Genomic DNA, 25,363 nt, shown 5'->3' on the forward strand with positions numbered 1-25,363 from the left:
GGAAATGAAGAAAAAGAAGCTTCCAAATGACTCAGGGGATTTAGAAATGACAGAAGGAAAGGACAAAGAAAAAGAAAATGCTCTAAACACTGAAACTCATCAGAACACAAGCAGAAATGTCCCGGTTGTTCAGCCAATGAAACGAGGACAAAAGGTAATATTTAGTACTATACGATTCACAAGTGAAGTTGTGAGGTTCCTTTTTTAAAGTTTAAGTGAAAGAGAATAATCTTGTGTGACTTCTTTTGAAAATTAGTTGAAAAGATAGTGTTAAGGAGCATAGAGATCACTCTCTGTTCTTTTTTAAGATCATCTATACAGAAACTCTCAAGTTATGTAGAAGAGGAATAGGAGATTGATTTATTTGCCAGAGACACTCAGCTAAAAACTGGCAGTGCTGATCTGATAATTTAACTTAGTAGTTTCTTTTTCAATTATTAATGCAATTTTGGTTACAGTTCTTACATATTTTATAAAGGTGGGGGATGAAGAAAGAGGAGGTAGTGGATATAGACTATACTTTAAAAATGTAGCTGTGTAGAGATTGTGAACTGATGTATAGGTGTATCTTTAAGAAAATTAAATTCCTTTGAAAATAATTTTTTTTAATTTAGTTTTCTTCTGCTATGGAGTTTTTTATTTTTGGTTGTGCTGAGTCTTCACTGTTGCTTGGGCTTTCTCGAGTTGAGGCAAGCAGGGGCAGCTCTCTAGTTGCAGTGCACAGACTTCTCACTTCAGTGGCTTCTCCTGCAGAGCACAGGCTCTAGGCATGCACGCTTCACAAGTTGTGGCGCACAGGCTCAGTAACCGCGGCTCATGGGCTCCAGAGTACTCGCTCAGTAGTTGTGGTACATGGACTCGGTTCAATTCCTGGACCAGGGATGAAAGGGGAAAAAAAATCAATTCTCCCTGTATTACTGTATAAATTCAACATGAAGTCATTCAAAAAAGAATTGAGATTTTTAATTAACATTTGAAAGAATACATACCAGAGAACAGTTACGGGAATCTTGAAAAAGAAGTTGAAGATCTCCCTGCTAGGTAGCAAAACATTTACTGTTAGACTTTCTAAAACAGAATGGTGTTAACATAGGGACAGCCAGGTAGAAAAGTGAAGCAGAATAAAATCTAGACAAGAACCATAAATTGTGTTTTAAAGGGTATGAAGCATTCAAAATTAGTGGCTAGTCATGTTTTAAAAAATACTAAAGTAACAACAGACTGGTTCCAAATAGGAAAAGGAGTACATCAAGGTTGTATATTGTCACCCTGCTTATTTAACTTATATGCAGAGTACATCATGAGGAACGCTGGGCTGGAAGAAGCACAAGCTGGAGTCAAGATTGCGGGGAGAAATATCAGTAACCTCAGATATGCAGATGACACCACCCTTATGGCAGAAAGTGAAGAGGAACTAAGAAGCCTCTTGATGAAAGTGAAAGAGGAGAGTGAAAAGGTTGGCTTGAAGCTCAACATTCAGAAAACGAAGATCATGGCATCTGGTCCCATCACTTCATGGGAAATAGATGGGGAAACAGTGAAAACAGTGTCAGACTTTATTTTTTTGGGCTCCAAAATCACTGCAGGTGCTGATAGCAGCCATGAAATTAAAAGACGCTTACTCCTTGGAAGGAAAGTTATGACCAACCTAGATAGTATATTAAGAAGCAGAGACATTACTTTGCCAACCAAGGTCCGTCTAGTCAAGGCTATGGTTTTCCCTGTGGTCATGTATGGATGTGAGAGTTGGACTGTGAAGAAGGCTGATCGCTGAAGAATTGATGCTTTTGAACTCTGGTGCTGGAGAAGACTCTTGAGAGTCCCTTGGACTGCAATGAGATCCAACCAGTCCATTCTAGGAGATCAATCCTGGGTGTTCATTGGAAGGACTGATGTTAAAGCTGAAACTGCAATACTTTGGCCACCTCATGTGACAAGTTGACTCACTGGAAAAGACTAATGCTGGGAAGGATTGGAGGCGGGAGGAGAAGGGGACAACAGAGAATGAGATGGCTGGATGGCATCACCGACGCGATGGACATGAGTTTGAGTGAACTCTGGGATTTGGTGATGGACAGGGAGGCCTGGCGTGTTGTGATTCTTGGGGTCGCAAAGAGTCGGACATGACTGAGCGACTGAACTGAACTGAAAGTAAATATCTGGTGGAGAAAAGAACCATCACTATAACTCAAAATAATTGAAAGAAAGGGCAAATTGCAGGGTAGGGGGTAGATCAGAGAAATGTTTATGTAAACAAGGGGAATTTTTTCACCCATCAAACTAATAGATAATATGTATTCAGTCATTCAGTGCAAGTTTGGAATTCCCATGGTATATGTTCAATCAAGAGTCCCAACAGTGCATTTACCCTCTGACTCAGCAATTCTTATTTATCTTAAAAAATGTCGTATGTATGCACTAAGGGTATTCGTCCAGTTGATAGTATTATGCAGTCTTACTGAATATTTATATTTAACATTTCATCTACAGATGAAGGGAAAAGCAGTGGCAACCCACTCCAGTACTCTTGCCTGGAAAATCCCATGGATGGAGGAGCCTGGTAGGCTGCAGTCCATGGGGTCCCAGAGAGTCAGACTAGACTGAGCGACTTTATTTTCACTTTTCACTTTCATGCATTGGAGGAGGAAATGGCAACCCTCTCCAGTGTTCTTGCCTGGAGAATCCCAGGGACGGTGGAGCATGGTGGGCTGCCGTCTATGGGGTCGCACAGAGTCGGACACAACTGAAGCGACTTAGCAGCAGCAGCACCAGCTACAGATGAAATTTAGGCAGTCAGTCTGCAAATAATGGCTTTGGTTTTCTTTCTCATGTTTCTTGTACTGACTCAAACATCAGTACAGTGTGGCATAAAAGTAAGAATAGCATACCTCTTTTGTTATAGTAATACATTAAAGGGACCATTTTTAACATTGTAGTATGTTTCTTGTGGGTTGTTGGTAGATATCCTTTACAAAGGGCTAGTTTTAATAATCATGAGTTAAATTTTATTGCTTTTTCTGTATCCATTTTTCTCCCTCAATGAGTTCGTGTGGTGTAGATTACATAATAAAATCCCCTAATACTGTCCTTGCCTTGTTTGGGTATCGAGGTGATACCAGCTTCATAAAGTAAGTTTGGTACTTTTCCTTTTTTATGCTCTCTAGTACTGACAGCTAGTGACTATATCGGAGAAGGCAATGGCAAGCCACTCCAGTACTCTTGCCTAGAAAATCCCATGGATGGAGGAGCCTGGTAGGTTGCAGTTTGTGGGGTCGCTAAGGGTCGGACACGACTGAGCGACTTCACTTTCACACATTGGAGAAGGAAATGGCAACCCACTCCAGTGTTCTTGCCTGGAGAATCCCAGGGACGGGGGACCCTGGTGGGCTTCTGTCTATGGGGTCACAGAGTCGGACACGACTGAAGTGATGCAGCAGCAGCAGCACTTTGTATAAAATAGAGATCATTTGTTCCTTGAAATTTTTTTTTTAGCAACTGGGCCTGATGTTTAGGGATATCTGGCTTCCCTGGTGGCTCAGATGGTACAGAATCTGCATATAATGCAGGAGACCCGAGTTCCATCCCTGGGTTGGGATGATCCCCTGGAGAAGGAAATGGCAATCCACTCCAGTATTCTTGCCTGGAGAATTCCATGGACAGAGGAGCCTGGCTGGCTGGCCACAGTCCTTGGGGTCACAAAAGAGTCGGACATGACTGAGCAAGTAACACTTTCAGGGTAGGTTTTTAAGTACTTAATAAATTTCTTTAGCGATCATAACTCCATTCAGGTTTTTTTTTCAAAGTTGGTTTTCCTAAGTTATATTTCTCCAAGAAACTATTCTTTTTGTTGAGTTTTCCATTTCTTGGTTCAATTTATTGGTAATATTGCATTTTATTCTCAAGTTTTTTGTTTTGTTTTTTGTGGTGTAATGTACACACAGTGTGCTTCCCAGGTGGCTCAGTGGTAAAGAATCTGCCTGCCTGTGCAGGAGACGCAGTGGACCCCGGTCTGATCCCTGGGTTGAGAAGAGCCCCTGGAGGAAATGGCACCCCACTCCAGTATTCTTGCCTGGAAAAATCCCATGGACAGGAGTCTGGCAGGCTGCAGTCCATGGGGGTCTCTAAGAGTTGGACATGATTCACTACACATGCTATATATAGTAATGTGCAGTTTTTTGCTTTTCGCTCAGTCTTTACATGCATATGTATCTGTGAAACCAACACCCAGAACAAGACCTTTGAATTTTATATTACTCCAGAAAACTCTCTTACCCCTTTCTAAATCGTATTCCCACCAGAGAAAAAGCATGTCTTCCTTTAATCACAGTACATTATTTTGCCTATTTTTGAACTTTATGTAAAAAAGCAGTCATCCTTTATATATTCCTGTCTTACATCTTTCACTCAATCTTGTGAATCATCCATGTTGTTGTAACAGTTCATTTGCATTGCTAAATAGCATCTGCCAGTTTCTGTCTACTCTATTGTTCATCATTGAAGACCTGTATCTTTGATATTCACAAATTTGCATTTCTGTCCTGTATAGCTAGCTATGAGTGGAAATGCTGGGTTATAGTGCACATGTTGTGTTTGGCTTAGTAGATATTATCAGTTTTTCGGAGGACTTGTACCAATTTCCCACCAAGCTGTGTATCCGAGTTCCAGTTGCTTTACATCGTCACTTTCACTTGGTATTGTTGGGGTTTTTCAAGTCATTCAAGTGTGTATATACTGATATCTTAATTTAGATTTTAAAAGTTGGGTTGTCCAACTTTCTCACTGATTTATAGTTTTTGAAATCCTAAATACATGTCTTTTCTTGGTTATCTGTACTACAGATATTTTTCATGTTTTGAGACTTGCTTTTTCACTTCTGTAGTAGTGTTTTTTGATGAGCAGCATTTGTCAATTTTAATGAAGTCTGATTTGTCAATCTTGTATAGTGTTTTTTTGTGTCTTATTAAATCTTTACAATTTTATAAATTTGTTATTTGGGTCCTAACTAAGACTAGTCAAGATGAAAGCCTGTGGAGGTGAAGCCTGTATGTCTGTGGTTTTAAAAACTAGTCTAGTGATTTGGATGTGTACCCAGAGTAAAGAATCAGTAGTTAAATCCAAAGTATTAAGAGTGTCTGCAATAAATACCCAGCTAAACTTTGCTGCCCCATTTCCTATTCTTATGTGTATCCTGATGGCAACCATGTGTGATGACTAGCTGTTACTACTCTGTTCTGTCTTTACGTTATAATCTTGCCTTTCCTGTATTCCCAGATGCAGTGAATCTTTCAGTTCTGCTTTATTTCTTCCCTTCAGTTCTTGCTCAAGCTAAAAAAAGTCTCCTTTCTCTAAATTATCTTAGATATAAAGTTGTTTGCATTTAGAATATTTTACATTAATTTACTCTTATTCTGTGTGTCTTCTTTTTCCACAAGATGGTCAATTGTTTGAGGGGGTGAGGACTATGGTTTATCCATCTTCAAAGACTCCATATATTGTTTGTTAAAGTGCCTGCCTTACTGAATAAGCATTTTGACAGAATTAAAGAAGTTCCTTTTCTTTATATACATGTCTTAACATTTTCTTACTGCTGAATTTTTCCAGCCAAAAATGTTTTTTATTTTGTAGAGTAAAATGAAAAAAATGAAGGAAAAATACAAGGACCAAGATGAAGAAGAACGTGAGCTCATCATGAAATTGCTGGGAGTAAGCAACATTTAATAGTTTCATTTGTTTTTCAAGGGGCATCCAGCCTATCATATGCTGTGCATTCAGTACTTTGTTAAAGAACTGACAACACTGAAAATACTGTCAACATTAACTGTTTTTCCCTCTATGAAGTCTGCAGGTTCGAACAAAGAAGAAAAAGGGAAAAAGGGAAAGAAAGGCAAAATAAAGGATGAACCAGTGAAGAAACAGCCCCAGAAACCTAGAGGTGGACCAAGAGTTTCAGAGAGCATAAAGAAAGAAACTCCATCCCTTGAAGTTACCACTCATGAGTTACAAGACTTGGCTGTAGATGATCCACATGATGACAAGGTAAGGCTGCCACACACATGGGCTTCTTAATTAGGGTGACCAACGATCTCAAGGTTCCCAGGACATGGGATTTACAGTGCTAAAATAAAACAAGGGAAAGTGGTAACCCTATTCTTAATGGGAAGTTACCTTAGAAATATAGCCTAAAAGACCTAAATTTTAATTACTGTGTATAAAAATAGCAGTGTTGGATAGCTTCTAAAAAGTTTATCATAAGCCATTAGAAAATTTTATGGAGAAACTAGATTCTGGTGGAAACTTAGTTAAAACAGATCATTAGGATTATGTTGACCATGAATGAGAAATGAATTTGCACTTTTCTAGGTTCTTCTATAAGAATATATACTGTATTACATGATGTCAAATGTGACTACATAGTGTGAAATGTTAACGTTTTTCCAGTTAAGACAAGTCGCCTAGTTGTTCTATCAACTGAGTATGAAAGTCTGGCCTTAATGTATATCTTCTTGCATGAATATATACATCTTTTTGAAATTCTGAACAAAGGATTTATTGTTTTATAAATTGGTAAAAAAAAAAAACAAAACTTTGTTTCACCTTTATATTTTTATTCATGGCAGTTAAACTTTGGTTGTTTTGTGTGCTCCATTCAGTGCAGGGAGTGCTTACAGGGATCCTAAATGTATTACTGTTTTCTTGGTTCCCTGAACAGTGTTGTTTAGTAATATTAAAACTCAGTTTGTCTTCAGATTTTTATATTACTTACTCTGTAAACCTTACACTCAAATATTCATAACTGTTAAAAGAATATTCATAATTATCAATGGGCTTCCCTGGCAGCGGAGATGGTAAAGAATCTGCCTGCAGTGCAAGGAGACCTGGGTTCAATCCCTGTGTGGGGAAGATCCCCTGGAGAAGGAATGGCAAGCCCTTTCCAGTATTCTTGTCTGGAGAATCCCAGGGACAGAGGAGCCTGGTGGGCTGTACAGTCCATGGGGTCACAAAGAATGGGACTCAACTGAGTGACTAACACTTTCATTAGCATATATTCTGTGGAAGTCTTTTTTTTTTTTTAACTTTAGGGCACATCCTTTTTCTCTTTGAATGGTATCGCTTTCTCATATATTAGACACATGTATTAACTTAGTCTGTCTTATATTTATCAGTTTTTCTCTTCATAGATTTTAACGGTATAGAGTTTCAATTTAAGTTACAACTGACTTTTAAAATTTTATATATTTGAAACAGGAAGAACAAGATCTAGACCAACAGGGAAATGAGGTATGATTTTGTGTTGGGGTTCATACTACAACATTGACTGCAGTCCAGGTACCACAATATCTGGCACACAACTTCTAGCTAGAACTTAAAAAGGCTTTTAAAAAAAAAAAAAAAGACTACAAGCTCTGGAGTAACACATTCTTGGGTTTGAATCCTAACTCTATTACATATAACTACAACCGTGGAAACATTTTTCTTTGTGCCTCAGTTTCCTCATGTGAAAAATAGGAATATAACTCCCTCTACCAGGAGAGTTGTGTGAGAACTAAGATAGTATACATAAAGCATTTAGAAAAGTTCATGGCATATAGTAAGCACTAACTGTACCAAGTGTTTTGTCCTACATCTAAATTTACTTAGGTTGTTAAATACAGGCAATCTTCTAGGCAGCCCACAAAATGGGAACTCTAAGAAGCCCTAGAATTTCTCCTTAAGAACAGGCATGAGAGATGACTGTTCTAATCCAGTTTCCTGACTTTGACTTCTTTAACATTTGGCGATGGATAATTCTTTTTTGTGGGGAGTTGTCCCATCCCTGGCATCTACCCACTAATAGATGTCAATAATATTGTTTCCACCCCCAACCCTGCTTCAGTTATGACAACCAAAAATGCCTCCCTTTTTCTCCCTCTTAAATATATCTGTCATTTTGAAAATCGTCATTAAGCTCTGCTTTATATATAGCCCCAAAGGGTGAAAGATTATCTATCAGAAAATGATAAAATGTATTGTTTTGTTAGAATTTTCCTATTTTAGGGCTGGTAAAAATAGCTTTTGTAATTGTTTTTGTTTTCCCTTTTTAGGAAAATCTGTTTGACTCTTTGACAGGGCAGCCACATTCTGAAGATGTACTGCTGTTTGCCATTCCAATATGTGCCCCATATACCACCATGACAAACTATAAGTAAGTCATTATGAGTTTACTCAAACAGCTGCCACAACATTGACTTATGTATCATTTTGTAATCTCTGATTAGTAACACATGCAATTCCTTTTTAAAGATACAAAGTGAAACTTACTCCTGGAGTTCAGAAAAAGGGAAAAGGTATTTAATATGTTTTTGTGAATTATGATTTTAAACGTTTCTTGACTGAACAGAATTAGATTCTTCTATTTTCTCCTTACAGCTGCGAAAACAGCCTTGAATAGTTTCATGCATTCCAAAGAAGCAACAGCAAGAGAAAAAGACTTATTCCGCAGTGTAAAGGTAAAGTATTCCTGTAGAAATCTCTAGAAATTGGTGGTACAGTTAAATGTGAGCAGTTATAATTTTTTCATTTTTGTTTTTGCATTGTTAGCAGATGGAAGCTGCAGCTATTATTTTGGTAGAAACTGCTGTCTTGCTAGAAGCAATATAAAATAAGTAAAATAATTTCAGATGAAAATTTTAGAAATGCCATTCTTTTGGCAGCAGAGGACATATAAAGATCATAAAAATGTGATTGTGAAAATATTCAGCTTTTTTTTTTTTTTTTAAAGGATACGGATTTATCAAGAAACATTCCTGGCAAAGTGAAAGTGTCTGCACCCAATCTTCTGAATGTAAAAAGAAAATAGCTGAAATGAAATCCTAAAATATTTGAGAAAAGTCAGTTTTATAGCCTTTTGGAAGTTCAGAGATGAAAACATCATGTAACAAGACTTCCGCATTTAAAAGTGAACTAACATTGCCTTGCTGTATTTGCCAAAATGACTTGGTTTTTTTCCAGTTTTATAGGGATGAAACACTATGATAGGATTTCCTAAAATATTTGTGGACAGCAAATGCTGATTGTAAACAACTGCAATTATTCTACATTTTCTTGAAATTTGGAAGGTTAATAGCAAGTATTCATTTCATGTGTAAAGAAATGGAATAGTGAAGTGGCTCAACTGCTTAGACTATGGACCTGGTAGTCTACTGTACATAACATCTAATATATCTGTTACAGGCCAATCACAAGTTTTGTTTTTCCTGGTGGGGGTTGGGGTGGTTATACACTGAAGTCTTGAGGAAGTAGACTTCTGCCTTTACTCATATTAGGCCAGATTTTAAATATAAATCATTCCCATGACTTGGCTTAAGATAACACCTAGAAGAAATTGGTTTTGATAACTTCCATGCATTTATATAATACCTTTACTTTTCATCTTAATTTCTCTTTTGTATCTCATTCAGCTCTGTGCCATTTTATTTTCCACCTCTAGTAATTATCAGTAGCACGTTACAGAGTATCTGAACCTATAATATTATAAGTGCACTTTCAGGCTTACCACTAAAGACTCCTGACCCAGCTTTTTTCTTGTCTCCTAACAGAATGGAGAATAAAGTCATACATTATTTCCATTCTTTATGAGCTATAAAAGCTGTTAATTTTAAAACAATTGAACAGGCTACCTAGAGTCAACATGAGCAGCTCCACTTGCCCCAGCCCTTACACCAAAGCATTGGGGTTGAGGACTGGATGGCTGTTGATCCTTCCAAGGTTTCTTTTACCAGCTTAGTCTTATCAACAACCACTTTATGTAGCCTAGTGTTTGAAATTCAACATAATAGACTACTCACGCCATTAAAGAAACATCTAAAATATTAATGTCTTTAAAAAGTAACTTCACCATTTTGATAGTGGTAAGAATAATTAATACAGTGTTGCACAGATACAGACCCTGATGTTATCAAAGAGGAAATAATCATTACTTTAGGTAAAAAGCCCAAGTATTAACTTCTGCTATTAAATACATTTATTGTAAACTTTAGACATAAAAATAGGTTCTCTAGGCCATTCACATGCACATGAAAACTAAAAAGCTGCAAACTACAACAGTGTATATAATTATACAAACGATTTCACTCTGATGTTTACAGAATTGCTGTCCATGCAAGTGATCAGAGGCATTATCTATGAAGCCTTAAGATCCAGAAGTGTTGTTACTACCAAACCTCTGATTAACACTGTGAAGTAAGTGTTTTGGAAGGCAGTTCCATGAGTTGGCTAACATTTCTTTAAAGCAGATGACAGCTTCTAAACTTAGCCTGAAAGTGGACAAAGAAAAATAATTTCACTTTACTGTTTAGAAGTACATTCACTTGAAAAACTACCAAAAAGAAAAAGCACTTTAAAGAGTTTCATAGAAACTGGATAGTTTTATCAATGAAAGTTTATTATTGCCCTTAAATTATCAATAAACCTATTTTTTCAAGAACACTGATTTAAAATGTTTAAGAAACAATTTAAAGTAAGTACTAAGTAAAGAGTTACTTACCTTACAAGAGATTTTGGTTGAACTGAAAATATAAGTATTTCATTACTGTGTGCCTGAAAAATAGACAAAGAATACATTAAAAGTACTTCACAAGAAAGTTTCAGCAATAATATGAAGTGTCCTTTAATAAAGGGTGGTGTACTTACAGCTCTGTGATGGACAAGAAGGTTATTGGCACACCCTCCAAACACAATTACTTCTCCTTCATCACTGGCACAAGCTGTATGCCATAATCTACATTTAAAACAAGAACTTGTTTGAAGTCACCCCAGACACCAAACTGATAATTTATACTACAGAATAGAGATGATGAAATAAAGACTAAAGGTCTTTAGCGCAGACCAAAACATAAAGTTGAGACACAGTTATTTCAAGGAAAAGTACAAAAAGCTAGAAAAATCAATGTCTTTTATCTGGATATCATTCTCTCTCTGGTCCAGTCCTAATTTATGCATGAGGAGTCTGAACTGAACGATCTGTTTTCTAGGTTTTTATGAGCAATAAAAGTCTTTGGGAGATGAGTGATATATGCCCTCCTTCTTTTCATAGGCAGGGTCAGTTGTCCTTGCACAAAACATCTGAGGGATGCTGACTGCCTGAGTAAACAAAGCATCTTCTGGCATTACTATACTACTTAGGTTACAGGGGTGGACAAAAATGCAAGCTAATATTATACAAATATGTTTTGAACACTAATTCTGACTACATCATTTCCTTTTAGCAGTCTCTAACAATTCTGAGATAAGAAAAGGCGCAGTGTTCTAACAGGGTCTTTTTGGACAATTCAACTTCCTAATATTTGTTATACAGCACAACTGTAAACTTGATTGAAAGTTCTTGATTCCCCCACCCTCAAACATTCTTTAGGGTTTTGAATTATCTCCTAGAAGAGAACTAGAAGTTCCTTTTTCAAATGACAAATCTAGAAACAGTTCTACTCTGGTAAAGAGCTTTAGTACAAATTTTAACGATGTCAGTATTTTGATGAAGCAAAAAGCAAAACCCAGCCCTGTTTTTCATGCACAGATGATGAAAAAGAAAGCACTAATACTACATTGATTTTCTTTCAAAACACTGGTTTTCTTTCAAAAGGTATGACGTTAAACCTTAGTGAATGCTAGGGTTTTTATGAGGAAGTGAATGCAGCCAACTTAATTTTCTCATTCATTACCAGTCTTCTACATCTCTGAGGACCTCACTCAACATAAGAACTACCTTTTAAATAGTTCATACCTTGGTTTTTCAGTATGGGGATGATTGAACTGTATCCATTCATTTTTACTGATGCAGTATGTCCAGGCATCACCTGATGAAAGCAAAGAAAAAAAGCCATGAAGTATCTTATTCTGTCAATGTGACACTGATATTTAAAGAGTGCAGCTTTAGTAAAAACAGTAATAAATCAGATTTTGAGTAGATACAGAAAGTATATTTCCTTTTTTTTCCCTGCAGTTAGGCATGTAAGCCCTTTTCATGTTACAGCCATTTAGCAGGGCAAAGAGCTCTAGGTAATTTTTTTTTTTTTTTACTGGATAAATAGATGTCATATGAAAACAATTATATGCATATTATAGGATCAAAATTAATAGCAAACCTTCTAACCATCCCTATAGCCCTCTGATACGCCTAAAATACTGGGTTTTCCAGCTATTTATATATAACATGAATGACATATAATAACTTTTTAAAATATTTTAAAAGTACTTACTTAGTGGCTGTTTATCAGTGGTAAATCCTCCAAAGAGAAAGAGATGATCTGAAGAAACTGGTGTTAGTGAATGCCAAGATCGGCCAACTGGGCATATGCCTTGTGGAATTCTGAAAATGACAGCTAAGTTACAATATCTGCATTTAAAAGCCACTACTGGATTTAAACCAGAGAAATACTAAAGTTTTCTTTAAAATTTTATATGGAATTTTGAAGAGACTTTTAAAAAGGCTTCTTGATATTAACAACTACATGCTTTTCAATGAACTGTTTCCTTGGAAGGAGGGTCAGCTTTAGATCTTTTCAACAAACATTAAGCACGTGCTATGTGCTAGACATACAGTTATGGGAACTGAAAATTTAAAGACTCCTTAAGGATTTAGTGATCATGTTCACTTAAATTCATTGTTACAGAAAAGGAAAGCAGGTACATTATGTACTAATGATAGAGTAAGGGGAAAATCCATTAGATTTTTTTTGAAAAACTTTCCTAAATAATTATCTAAATGATACCTACAGTTCATTCCATTCCCAAGTATCCAGATTAAGATAGTGAAGGTCATTCATTCTAGCATCCTAAAAAAGATAAATAGTTATCATTCTGAGTAACTGAAAAGCACATCTTTGAAATTGTTTTATATACTCACTCGGTATCTGCCTCCAAACACAAAGCCTTTGTTTCCAACAGTCGCACAGGCATGGGCAGCACGAGGTGAAGGTGGTTTACCCTAGTTAAGTCGTAAAAACAATTTAATGTGCAGAACACTTGAGCTCTTAAGCTGAAATGCAAACTTGTAGTAAACAGCAGTACTGAAGGCTGACTACCAAAACTGGGATTTTGAGAAACATTACTGAATGGGGTAGTTAATATAATAGAATGCTTACTTGCTTTACTTTTATCTTTTAAAATAAAAGCACATTATATGACACTGTATCAGAGGAAAAAGACATCTAATATTTGAGTAATTTAAATCCCAATCCAGCACTAGGTCATTTATTTAATTACAAACAATACCACTTTTAACAGCTATTAGATGACAGATACTGGGCTAGACTATACATTAACTTTTTAGTTTTAGACTCCTTGGAGAATAATGAACTTTCAGTTTTACACCACTTGCCAACTGCCCTTCTCGTTGAAGCAGCTTTGCTTTAATAATTCATTATTCTTCAGTAACTCACAGTAGTTATAGGCTGGCTCCAGATAAACGTTTCAGTGTCTAAAATATGTACATGATCATTCCATCCTCTTGGATGACTCGAATTCTACAGAAAATAAGAATCTGAGTTAGTTTTTAAAAATAATGTTTGTAAAATCAAACAGCCTTTGGTTTATTAACGGCAAAATGAACAAAGCTACTAGCAAACAAAGTATATTATTTCAGCAGACTAAGTAGGCCACATAAGCAAATACGAAACTTCACTTACCCAAAAAGATGTTTCATCAAATTCAAAAGTTCCCAATACTTTATCTTCAGGTAAATATCCATACCCTCCAAAAAATATTAACCTGTTTGATAAAAAACCAAGACATTAAAAATTCAAACGTCCACAGGATACAAGAGATTTTTTTGTTTTGTAATATTCCATGAGCTGAGAAAGCACACTTGAGTATATAAAAATACTTATTCAAATAATAATGGCTAATACAGCTAACAATGATGTCTTAGGTGCTTTGCCATTAATCTACTTAATCTTCATGGGCCTTCAGAGGCATGTTATATGATTACAATGGTTATTAGCGAAGGATACGTGAATGGCAAAGTACTTTCCACATAAAAACTCAAAACCTATAGTGCTGCTGACTCACTTGTTTTTATATACCCAGACACCGAGTTTGTCCTTTGATGATGGAGGAACTCCTTGGCAGTCAATTCTTTCCCAGTGTAATACTCGGTCCGTAGACCTTGAATCCAGCATGTAGAACTGCCAGAAGCAATGTTAGATTTTGTTACATGAAGGAAATTCAACCTTGGCATTTAATGTTATTGCATTTATGCTAATAATGTCATCTAATTCCGTACTACTAAAAGTATAATTGCAAACGGGCTGCCAGTCTGCAAAATGTTACCTAGTCTGAGTCTAGATAAGAAATTTCTGCCAGAATGTAAATTACCTAAGTCACTGTGCAACTTGTTTGTGTTCAGCTTATTGTTTTCCCCCATACCACTTTTTGGCTGAAGGACTAGAAAGTGTGTTAATTTACTACAATCTTTGCCTGAGACAGGCACTCTGAATTGTACTGATCTAATTTATGGCTATCGGGATGGTATTCCAAAAAAAAAAAAAATCAAACTTAGCAATTCATCTTCAAATTCAATTTAACAAACATGTCTTTAAGTGCCCACTTAATTCTAGGAGCCAAGGATAAATCTTAAAAGATTAAGTACTCATTTGTCTTTCAGAGGGTTCACATCCAGGTACTTACATTTAAATAGTCAATAAGTTAACTTCATTTTTTTAGGCTCCTAAAGCTTCTTTTCCTCAACCCTAGTCATTTAACTATTACCATTTCTCTGACCACTCCCCTTTACTAAAGCCACAACTAGTCTTTTCCCCAAGTTTCTTCATGTTGTGTCAAAATTAGTTTTCTCCCCCTTGACCCTGAAAAATACATGGCTCAACTACAGACTACGGCGGTGCCTCACAAAACCTTTTAGGCACAAAACCTTTTCTTCCAACAAAATCTTAAGCAAACACCCAAATATAAAAATAAGAACCTGAAGAAATGGCTTCTCTGTTTACAACATACCCAACAGAAATCTGGGTTCACTGTGACAAGGGGCAAAACCTGTGGCCTTCCTATGAAGAAATAGAAAACACATGCTCCCCTGCACCTCCACGTGCTGCTGGGCAGGACCAGTGTGACAGGACTCAACACTGAAAGAAAAGCTACAGCATTTAGTGAGTAAGTCTGCCACTTAGAGCCTGTCAGGTCCGCATGTGGGTGAGGCATGAGTGGTCTTATAAAGGCTCTTCCTTGGATGGCAAAGAAAAGAAAAATAGATTCCAACTATATGCCATCTGGGAAAGGCAAAACTATGGAGACAATAAAAAGATTGATAGCAGAGTTGAGGGGGAGAGAGGAAATGTATACACAAAGTACAGAAGTTTTTATGAGCAGTGAAATACTTTGTGTGACATTACAATGATGGATATATGTTGTTATACTTTTGTCCAAACCCAAAGAGCATGCAACACTATTCACTTAATTAAAGTGAACTTTGATTTACCTTAGGGTGAACTGTGAATAAGTAAATAAGTGGAGTGACAACTGTTAAAAGGAAGGAGAAAATGGGTGTGTGAATCCTGCTTAACCCCATATACTTCTCTCATAGGTGTCCCAAAGCATCCCCAAAAAATCCCTAGAGTTCCTAGGAGCACAGTCTGAAATCTGAAACCAGTTCGGCCCATACGCTCCACCTATACCAAATCACTTGGCATTTCCATAAACCAAACATATCTGCTTGTAACTCTGCATCTTGGTACCTACGTATTTTGCATAATACCTCTTCCAATTGTAGTATGTGATTCTACTCAAGCATCATGATTCAACAATATTTACTGAGCTATTATTATGAGCCAACTCGGTTTCTCTTTATGCTCCTGCAATTGTTTACATATGTGTGTCCCTTCTAGAAAGTGAGCTTTTAGAGGTGGGGACTATATCATTCATCTCTGTCTCCAATGTCTAAGCAAGTGCTCGCAGTAAGGTGCTTACTAAGTTGCCAAATAAACGGAATTTCTTTTAAGTGTCTACATGTATCACTGGAAGTGGTCAAACAGGAGATGACAAGAGTTAATGTTGACATTTTAGGAATCAGTGAACTAAAATGGACTGGAATGGGTGAATTTAACTCAGGTGTCCATTATGTCTACTACTGTGGGCAAGAATCCCTTAGAAGAAATGGAGTAGCCATCACAGGCAACAAGAGTCTAAAATGCAGTACTTGGATACAGTCTCAAAAACGACAGAATGATTTCTGTTTGTGTCCAAGGCAAACCATTCAGTATCACAGTAATCCAAGTCTATGCCCCAACCAATAATGCTGAAGAAGCTGAAGTTGAACTGTTCTATGAAGACCTACAAGACCTTTAGAACTAACACCTAAAAAAGATGTCCTTTCATTATAGGGGACTGGAATGCAAAAGTAGGAAGTCAAGAAACAAATGGGAGTACCAGGCAAATTTGGCCTTGGAGCACGGAATGAAGCAGGGCAAAGGCTAATAGAGTTTTGCCAAGAGAACGCACTGGTCATAGCAAACACCCTCTTTCAGGAACCCAAGAGAAGACTCTACACATGGACATCACCAGATGGTCAATACCGAAATCAGATTGATTATATTCTTTGCAACCAAAGATGAAGAATCTCTATACAGTTAGCAAAAACAAGACTGGGAGCTGACTGTGGCTCAGATCATGAACTCCTTATTGCCAAATTCAACTTAAATTGAAGAAAGTACGGAAAAACCACAAAACCGTTCAGGTATGACCTAGATCAAATCCTTTATGATTATTCAGTGGAAGTGACAAATAGATTGAAGGGATTAGATCTGATAGAGTGCCTGAAGAACTATGGACAGAGGTTCATGACATTGGACAGGAGGCAGTGATCAAGACAATCCCCAAGAGAAGGAAATGCAAAAAAGGAAAATTGCTGTCTGATGAGGCCTTACAAATAGCTGTAGAAAGAAGAGAAGTGAAAGGCAAAGGAGAAAAGGAAAGATACACCCATTTGAATGCAAAGTTCCAAAGACTGGCAAGGAGAGAAGAAAGCCTTCCTCAGCGATCAGTGCAAAGAAACAGAGGAAAACAATAGAATGGGAAAGACTAGAGATCTCTTCAAGAAAATTCGAGATACCAAGGGAATATTTTCATGCAAAGATGGGATCATGAAACGATATGGACCTAACAGAAGCAGAAGATATTAAGAAGAGGTGGCAAGAATGCACAGAAGAACTATACAAAAAAGATCTTCACAACCCAGATAACTAGGATGGTGTGATAACTCACCTAGAGCCTGACATCCTGGAATGCGAAGTCAACTGGGCCTTAGGAAGCCTCACTACAAACAAAGCTAGCGGAGATGATGGAATTCCAGTTGAGCTATTTCAAATCCTAAAAGATGATGCTGTGAAAGTGCTGCACTCAGTATGCCGGCAAATTTGGAAAACTCAGCAGTGACCACAGGACTGGAAAAGGTCAGTTTTCATTCCAATCCCAAAGAAAGGCAGTGTCAAAGAATGTTCAAACTACCCACAATTGCACTCATCTCACACGCTAGAAAAGTAATGCTCAAAATTCTCCAAGCCAGGCTTCAACAGTATGTGAACTGTGAACTTCCAGATGTTCAAGCTGGATTTAGAAAAGGCAGAGAGGAACCAGAGATCAAACTGTCAACGTCCGCTGGATCATCAAAAAAGCAAGAGAGTTCCAGAAAAACATCTATTTCTGCTTTGTTGACTATGCCAAAGCCTTTGACTGTGTTGATCACAACAAACTGTGGAAAATTCTTAAAGAGATGGGAATACCAGACCATCTGACCTGCCTCTTGAGAAACCTGTATGCAGGTCAGGAAGCAACAGTTAGAACTGGACATAGAACAACAGACTGGCTCCAAATCAGGAAAGGTGTACATCAAGGCTGTCTATTGCCACCCTGCTTATTTAACTTATATGCAGAGTACATCATGAGAAATGCTGGGCTGGATGAAGCACAAGCAAGAATCAAGACTGCTGGGAGAAATATCAATAACCTCAGATAAGCAGATGACACCACCCTTATGGAAGAAAGTGAAGAACTAAAGGCCTCTTGAAAGTGAAAGAGGAGAGTGAAAAAGTTGGCTTAAAACTCAGCATTCAGAACACTAAGATCATGGCATCCAGTCCCATCACTTCATGGCATATAGATGGGAAAACATCTATTTGACAGATGTTAAAAGATAAAGAGACTTTATGTTTTTGGGCTCCAAAATCATTGCAGATGGTGACTGCAGCCGTGAAATTAAAAGATGCTTACTCCTTTGAAGGAAAGTTATGAACAACTTAAGACAGCATATTAAAAAGCAGAGACATTACTTTGCCAACAAAGGTCTGTCTAGTCAAAGCTACGGTTTTTCCAGTAGTCATGTATAGATGTGAGAGTTGGACTATAAAGAAAGCTAAGCGCCAAAGAATTGATGCTTTTGGACTGTGGTGTTGGAGAAGACTCTTGAGAGTCCCTTGGACTACAAGGAGATCCAACCAGTCCATCCTAAAGGAAATCAGTCCTGAATATTCATTGGAAGGACCGATGCTGAAGTTGAAACTCCAATACTTTGGCCACCTGATGCAAAGAACCAACTCACTGGAAAAGACCCTGATGCTGGGAAAAATGACTGAAGGCGGGAGGAGAAGGGGACGACAGAGGATGAGATGGTTGGATGGCATCACCGACTCACTGGGCATGAGTTTGAGTAAACTCTGGGAGTTGGTGATGGACAGGGAGGCCTGGCATGCTGCAGTCCATGGGGTCTCAAAGAGTTGGACATGACTGAGCAACTGAACTGAACTGAACGTATGTTACATGCACCTTTCTTACTGCATCTGTCTCGTATGGGCCTGAGAAAAACATGCCTTTTCCCAGCTTGGGCAAAACATAGACAAAGTCTGAACAACAGTATCTTATGGTGCCATGTTATAGGAATGATAGTATATAAAATTTTGTCTGTTAATTTCTCCTTACAGCTTTTTGAGTTGTAGCCTGTTAAATTTTACTGTGTGTGTTAGCTGCTCAGTTGCGTGCAACTCATTGTAATTCCACGGACTGCAGCCCGCCAGGCTCCTGTCCATGGAATTCTCCAGGCAGGAATACTGCAGTGAATAGCCATTCCTTTCTCCAGGGGATCCTGAAAATCCAGGGATTGAACCCAAGTCTCCTGCATTGCAGGCAGATTCTTTACCATCTGAGCCACCAATACCCCCACCCCACCCCCCAAACTGCATCTTGTTTTTAGTTTCTAATATTCATCTAATACTACAGCATTTTATTAATAAGAGAATAAGCAGCTGCAAAGAACATACGATAATCAAGTACACATGTTTTTGAACTTGAACAGGAATAAACTGGGCTAACCTTATAAATCTAAAGTGGTCTGAAAAAGAACAAAGTTACCTTAAACCATCCTTAGACACACTAACCTTATTTGTATTGCCTCTTGAATGGTGTCCTCCAAACAAGTACAGCACCCTGTCCACACACACGGCACAGCTTCCTGACATAGAAGGAGGAACATCACCCTCAGTGTTAATTTTTTTCCTGAGAGGGAAAAAACTGAATGTAAATAAATTTCCCCAAGAAGAAGAAATACAACAACGTATCCATTCTTCTAATTCTATCCCCACAATAAAAGGAAAAAATAAGGGGTGAGTAGCTATGCTGAGGTCTCTTCTAGCTCTAAAATTAATTAGAAGAATGAACTTGTTCTTTCACCCACTCCACAGGCTGTGCCAGCAGGCACTAACGTGACAGTATGGGAGGTTCTGAAAGCCTACATGTCATATATCACTCCAGCAGCAAACCATCTTAACATTTCTCTGTTTTCTTTTTCTAGTTACTTGACCATAAATGATGGTTTTGTTTTTTTGAGTGGGCCAAGAACCCAAAGGAAGAAAACTTCAATATCTCAGTCCTGACAGATTAATAAGTGTTTTTTAATTCAGTCACCTTTAGCCATTCAAATTAGTCTGATTCCAACCTTACGTATTACTGCAGACACTCAGGTAGTGTCTATGATAGGCCAACCGTTCCTCTGAGTGCTCTTTACCTGTTTTAACTCATTCTAAGTCTAAAAGTGGATCTGAATCAAAAAGTTAATTCTGAAATTCAGATATTAATATGAACTTCAAGGGCTTCTGCTCCTTGTATCGCTTCATCTATGTTAAGCTTTATGTTTGTTTGTTTGTTTCTGGCTGTGCTATGGGACATGCAGGAGCTTAGTTCCTCGACCTGGAACTGAACCTGTGCCCCCTGCAGTGGAACCGTGGAATCTTAACCACTGGACCACTAGGGAATTCCCAAATTTTAAGTTTTGATAGGCTTATTTTGTAAAAATTTCTTATGGGGTTGAATTGTTTTTGTTTTTTTAATTAAATTTTCCCCATTAAAGGAATACAATTATAAATGTCCAGTTCTCTAGAAAAAGATCGTTAAATAGCTAGATTAACACTGGCTATATGCAAAAATAATCCTGGTTTATTTTTAGTTGAACTTTTAAATCAAGTGGAACTAGTACTCTCCTAGTTCTGAGATCTCTAATATGCTAACATATATAAGAGACTAAGTTTTCATAAAGCAAACCATGGGGAAAACTACTTTCTAAATCCTCAAACACGGCCAACCCAGCATTTTGAGAATTCATTAATTCAGCTAAGAACATACTCGAGTATTACTGGTATGAAACTGGCAAAAAGTTCTTTCAGAATAACCCCAGTTTGCATGGATGGCAAATTTAATTTTGTTTTTAAGGCAAAACATGCTAATTCAAAGAAATCTGCATAGAAATTTTAATATTAGAGCTCATTAAAATATATTACTACCTTTATTTCTAGCAAATAGTCTAGAAATTCTTCTCTCATACATAACAGAAGACATAACATATTGAATATATATATGGAACTTTTATTGTATTTCCATTCGAGGATCTGAAGCCTCTACCTCTTTAATATTGCTATAATACTTGACATAGTTCTGAACAGAAATTTCTTCAAAGGTCGTAAAAGCCATCTAGTAACTACTGAAGAAATACAAAAGTATTTAAGCTTAGCAGCTAAGCTTAACTAGTAGAACACTTTTCAAAATATACAGCTAGGTTAGCATCTTTATTTTTATTCAGTAGTATGGGTTTTACAGAGTATGTTTTTGTTTGCAACCTTATTTGGATATTCTAGTCCCCCTCTTAATATCCACAGTTACCATCTTCCAGTCTCCATGTTGTAGATCCAGAGTTCTTCTCTAGGCAGATAAAAGTCATATAATCCTCTGACTTGATTACTCTAAAACAACAACAAAAAGTTGCAAATACAAAAATTACTCGTATTCTAAAGAGGCACTATTGTATATTTTTTCACAACTATCTCATTTTAGATACTGAGAGTTACAAGAAGTTAAACAGGTTTTTAACAATTCTATCACATGTACAGTTCTCCCTACCCCATGCCAAAGTAATGCTTAATATAGACAGCCCTCAATTCAAATTCTTGATAAAGCAATTGCAGTGATGCACGAAGTTCAGAGATCTCCAGGTAATCTCTAAGCCCACTTTATCCTGAACACTCCACGCACCAAATCTGAGTCACGTGACCTCAAGGGAGATCACCTGTGTCATGTCGGCAGGCTAAAGAAAGTTCTACCTCGAAAGCACCTGATCCACACTAACAGGTCAGATGTTCTTCCCTTTTACCCATTCATTCTCTACCAAGCAGCAGAGAGGGCAGAACTGCAAATACTAAGTCCCTGTACAAAATCTTAGACTTAAAATATATAACTAGATATGGGTCAGTACTCTTGCCTAGAAAATTCGATGGACAGAGGAGCCTGGTAGGCTGCAGTCCATGGGGTCGCTACGAGTCAGACATGACTGAGCGACTTCACTTTCACTTTTCACTTTCACACATTGGAGAAGGAAATGGCAACCCACTCCAGTGTTCTTGCCTGGAGAATCCCAGGGACGGGGGAGCCTGGTAGGCTGCCGTCTTCTGAGGTCACACAGAGTCGGACACGACTGAAGCGACTTAGCAGCAGCAGCAGTACAAAGTCTTAAGTTCCTTGTTCTGCTCCATTTCCCTTCAGATCAAGCTTACTATATGCCAGAACTAGCGAAATGCTATCCATGGAGTGCTATATTTAATTCTCACAACCACCATAAGAAATAGCTAGTATAGGTTTCTCAGAGAAGTTGCCCAAGGCTACTCAGCAAGGAATGGTGGAACCAGGATTCCAGCCTCCTTTCCCTGAATTTGCAACTTCAACCACTGCCTGACTTCTCCAGACTTTGAACCACCCTGGCCACTTTCTGAACAATGTTGACATACAGTAAACAGTTGCAGTTCACTAAGAATGGGTATCAGAGTTATAAGCTTGAAAAATACACCGACCAGAACATCTGGGCATGTAAACATTTCACTTTCCACTCCACCACAGAACAGAAAGGCTGGAAGCAAGATAGCAGGTTGACCCAGAGTACATCAGTCTGGCAGGAGGAGGAAAACTGACTTCTGTGTATGAAGCTAAGGTTTATTCAAATCAAAACAATCTCCCAAGGCCCTCTGGTGTATGGTACTCTTAGGGTTGTAGCCAGAATGTGGAGGAAGGCCTGTTTGAGAACTACAAACTTACTTCACCAGTCACGCTTCTCCACCCCGCCTCAGCCCTGGGCATCCAGGCCCTCCACAACTCACCTTCAGAATCTTCTACCCGCACAACCCTTCTTCTCCCCTTGTCCCCTCACCTTCGCTCTTCCTACTGAAGACTAACAGTTTTACTTTTCTCCAAGGCAATTATTTACATTTTAATAAAAGTCACCAGGTACCAGCCACCTTGCTCCTACCAAATACCCTCCTCTGAACACCTATTCACTGGAGGCTGGGGAAAACATTTCAGATTAATTAGGATTAGGAGAAAGGAACCAAAGGAAGTAATCAAGGCCGCTTTTTCCCAGCTGTCTTTTTAGAGTCATCTCAAAAAATGGTCACATCACCTGTAGCATAAACTAAAATCTACTACCAGAATCACCTAGTGCTTCCAAGTCATGGAAGGCACTGGTGTATAGGACTAGATTTCTAGCATATTGGAGCGGGGGCAGATCATTTTTTAAAACCAAAAGGGACTAAAAATATTTTTGGTAAGAACCGATCGGAAGCACCCCAGCAAATGAAAACATACGATTCTAAAATGTGGAGTGTCATTAAGAAGCTCTAAAAGCAAAAGAGTAGGAGAACTAGTGAGAAGGTTTAAATAGGAGGCACTTGGGCAGGATTTCCAGACAGAGGAAAACAGAAGAAACACAACTACATGCTCTCAACTGGTAACTAATCATACTGGTTCATGACTAAGGGTCAAAGGGCTGCATTCTGTAGTTACAAGTCGTTACTGTTGATTTTTTTTCCGGTTATTGATACAACCTTTCCATTAATTTTCTTTATAGGAGTTTCATGTGAAAAATCTCAACCCTTTCTCAGCTGAAACCAAAAGGGAATAGCCCCAAAACATTCGAATAACACTAGGATGGCAGGTGCACAGGTGTAGCTGGCACTCCTGAACCGGCGGGAAGGTTCAACACGCCAATTCTTGCGGCCTTGGGGAATTCCGATGCATTTTCGTAAGCGGCCGTCTCCCCATAAGTGGGCCACGGCAGCAGCGGGCACCGGACCCCGGCTCTATAAGGTAGTGTGCTCCTAGGAGGCCCGATAACAAGTAAAGAGTGACCTCACACACCGTCACCTCTTACACACCAACCCTTTAAATAAAAACACGTTTCGCGGTCTCGCCCCGCTCGCCGCGCCCTCCGCAGGTAAAGCTCGGCCATCTAACAGCGCGCTGGGCAAGCGCGGGCAGGGAGCGGGGAGCAGGCTTTGTAAGCAGAAGGCGGGCGTGACGACAGCCCAGGAGCCCTGGGACGGGTGGGGAGGCCCGTGGGAAGATTCCCACACTCGCAAGAGAACCAACCGACCGGCGGGGTCGCGGCGCGGGGCCACTTGAGGCGCCCGGGGCGGCCACGCTGGCCTTCCCGCCCGGCCCGCCGCCCCCTCCCGGTAACTGGCGGCCGACGCCCTCGCGACCCGGCCGCCCACTGACCTTGTAACCGCCCCAGACGAACATGTGGCGCCCGTCGCTGACGGCTACGTGGCCGCTGCGCTCGGCGGGGCAGGCGAGCTCCGCGGACTCGTAGCCTTCGTAGGCCGGCCCTGGGAGCTCGTCCTCCCTCAGGTCCTCGTAGCCATCGGCCATCTTGAGGCTGCACCTCGGTTCACCAGGAATCCCCGCACCCGCGGAGCAGGAGAAGACAAAGGGAGAGAAACGCGCGGTGGCGGCGAAAGGCCCGGCGTCACGGCCGTGCCCCGCCGCCCGGGCTTCGGTCCTCCCGGCCCGTCTCCGCGAGGACGGCCTCTCGCCGCTTGAGTCGGGGTTGCGGGCTGGGGGCGGCGAGGGTCCGCCTCGGGCTGATAGCAGCTTGCAGCCCGTCAGCCCCGCCTCCAGCTCGCCGCTCGCCGCGGAGCGCCCTTGTTTACGCCGCGCTGGGAGCCGCCCGTTCCGCTGACGCCGCTCGTCGGGATCCGGAAGCGCGGCTGGCGCTGAGCGCCCCCAGCGCCGGGTCCGCCCGCCGCCTGCGCCTGCCGGGCCCGGGCCCAGAAGCTAAAGGCACCTCCAAGCACCTCCAAGCACCTCCGAGCCTCCCTCCATTACGAGGAGATGCTGAATTAGCCAGACTCTTGCAAAAAAAGTCTTTCTTCCCAAGAAGGTCTTGTTTGATTGAAGTATGTTCACAGCCCGGAAAGGGGTAGCAAATTGCTCAGCTAGTAAGTTTCAGGGTCTCCAGAGTCGGTGCCCTATCTTTCCCAGGACACTGGATCGGGGTGGCACCTCTCCCCTCACGCGTGGGCCCGGGTGGCCCCAGCCGCGATTGCTGGGCGGCTTCCGGGCGGAGGCGCCGCTGTGCGCGCTAAGCAGCGCCGGGACTGCGTGCCACCCCAATGTGCCTGCCGAGCGGTTCATGACCTCTCTTCTCGATAAGCTCTTTATTTAATTCAGTGCTGCATCCTCCACCCAATTTGGAAAATTGTGCTCAAAAAGTGTTTCCGAAATCTTCACCTCCCAGACCTTCTGGGAGGAAAGTGAATCCTGTTCACACAGACACTATTTTAGCTTACATTTTATATGACACTTTTCAATCCGATCAAGAGAAAATTAAGAATTATTGTGATCTAAATTTGATTCTTCACTTGTAAAATATTGAGACAATGGAATATTATTCAGTGCTGGAAAATGAGCCATTTTTTTTCAAGCCATGAGAAGACATGGAGGAAACTTAAATGCATATTGTGTTAGTTGCTCAGTCGTGTCCGACTCTTTGCGACCCCGTGGACCGTAGCCCGCC

At 39.6% G+C, this 25,363-nt stretch overlaps 2 protein-coding genes and 1 non-coding gene across 10 annotated transcripts in view; 2 read left to right on the plus strand and 1 right to left on the minus strand.

Annotated features, from left to right (window-relative positions):
• The window catches only part of NEMF (nuclear export mediator factor), a 56,291-nt gene extending 45,244 nt beyond the window's left edge, over positions 1-11,047 (plus strand). For both annotated transcript variants that reach the window (XM_055437008.2, XM_055437009.2), the window contains exons 26-33: positions 1-154; positions 5,626-5,703; positions 5,839-6,036; positions 7,246-7,278; positions 8,082-8,182; positions 8,281-8,324; positions 8,407-8,486; positions 8,759-11,047. In XM_055437008.2, coding sequence (XP_055292983.2) covers positions 1-154; positions 5,626-5,703; positions 5,839-6,036; positions 7,246-7,278; positions 8,082-8,182; positions 8,281-8,324; positions 8,407-8,486; positions 8,759-8,836 — 766 coding nt within the window. In that variant the 3' untranslated portion in view covers positions 8,837-11,047. The remainder of the gene's footprint in view (positions 155-5,625; positions 5,704-5,838; positions 6,037-7,245; positions 7,279-8,081; positions 8,183-8,280; positions 8,325-8,406; positions 8,487-8,758) is intronic.
• On the minus strand, positions 148-25,306 carry KLHDC2 (kelch domain containing 2). 7 transcript variants are annotated; one of them, XM_088839736.1, is made up of 14 exons: positions 24,064-25,299; positions 21,184-21,263; positions 19,410-19,527; positions 14,041-14,156; positions 13,659-13,740; positions 13,413-13,496; positions 12,878-12,958; positions 12,748-12,806; positions 12,231-12,340; positions 11,756-11,828; positions 10,669-10,756; positions 10,523-10,575; positions 990-1,037; positions 148-870 (listed from the first exon to the last, which is right to left on the minus strand). In XM_088839736.1, exons 1-14 carry the CDS (start codon positions 24,214-24,216, stop codon positions 864-866), a joined length of 1,152 nt encoding a protein of 383 aa, XP_088695862.1. In that variant the 5' UTR covers positions 24,217-25,299; the 3' UTR covers positions 148-863. The 7 variants fall into 7 exon arrangements, with proteins under 7 accessions (XP_088695862.1, XP_088695860.1, XP_088695861.1 ...); XM_088839734.1 differs by having other exon boundaries at positions 148-1,037; positions 24,064-25,306; XM_088839735.1 differs by having other exon boundaries at positions 10,523-10,756; positions 24,064-25,300.
• Positions 14,932-15,055, plus strand: LOC129563644 (small nucleolar RNA SNORA11). The gene has a single exon (XR_008687387.1). It is a non-coding gene; the product is annotated as a small nucleolar RNA SNORA11 (small nucleolar RNA).
• Positions 25,307-25,363: the final 57 nt, after the last annotated feature.

Source organism: Moschus berezovskii, chromosome 9 (genome assembly GCF_049115385.1).
Source record: "Moschus berezovskii isolate FMDL1 chromosome 9, NW_MosBer_1.0, whole genome shotgun sequence".
Lineage (NCBI taxonomy): Eukaryota > Metazoa > Chordata > Mammalia > Artiodactyla > Moschidae > Moschus > Moschus berezovskii.

Bases quoted from the DNA above. Each gene is read 5' to 3' on its own strand.
- KLHDC2 (XM_088839734.1), bottom strand. From the start codon at position 24,216: ATGGCCGATGGCTACGAGGACCTGAGGGAGGACGAGCTCCCAGGGCCG. The intron at 14,157-19,409 runs GTTAGTGTGTCT...TGCTTCTGGCAG, and splicing joins CAAGAGGCAATACAAATAAG to TTCTACATGCTGGATTCAAG. The intron at 12,807-12,877 runs GTGAGTATATAA...TATCTTTTTTAG, and splicing joins TGTTTGGAGGCAGATACCGA to GATGCTAGAATGAATGACCT.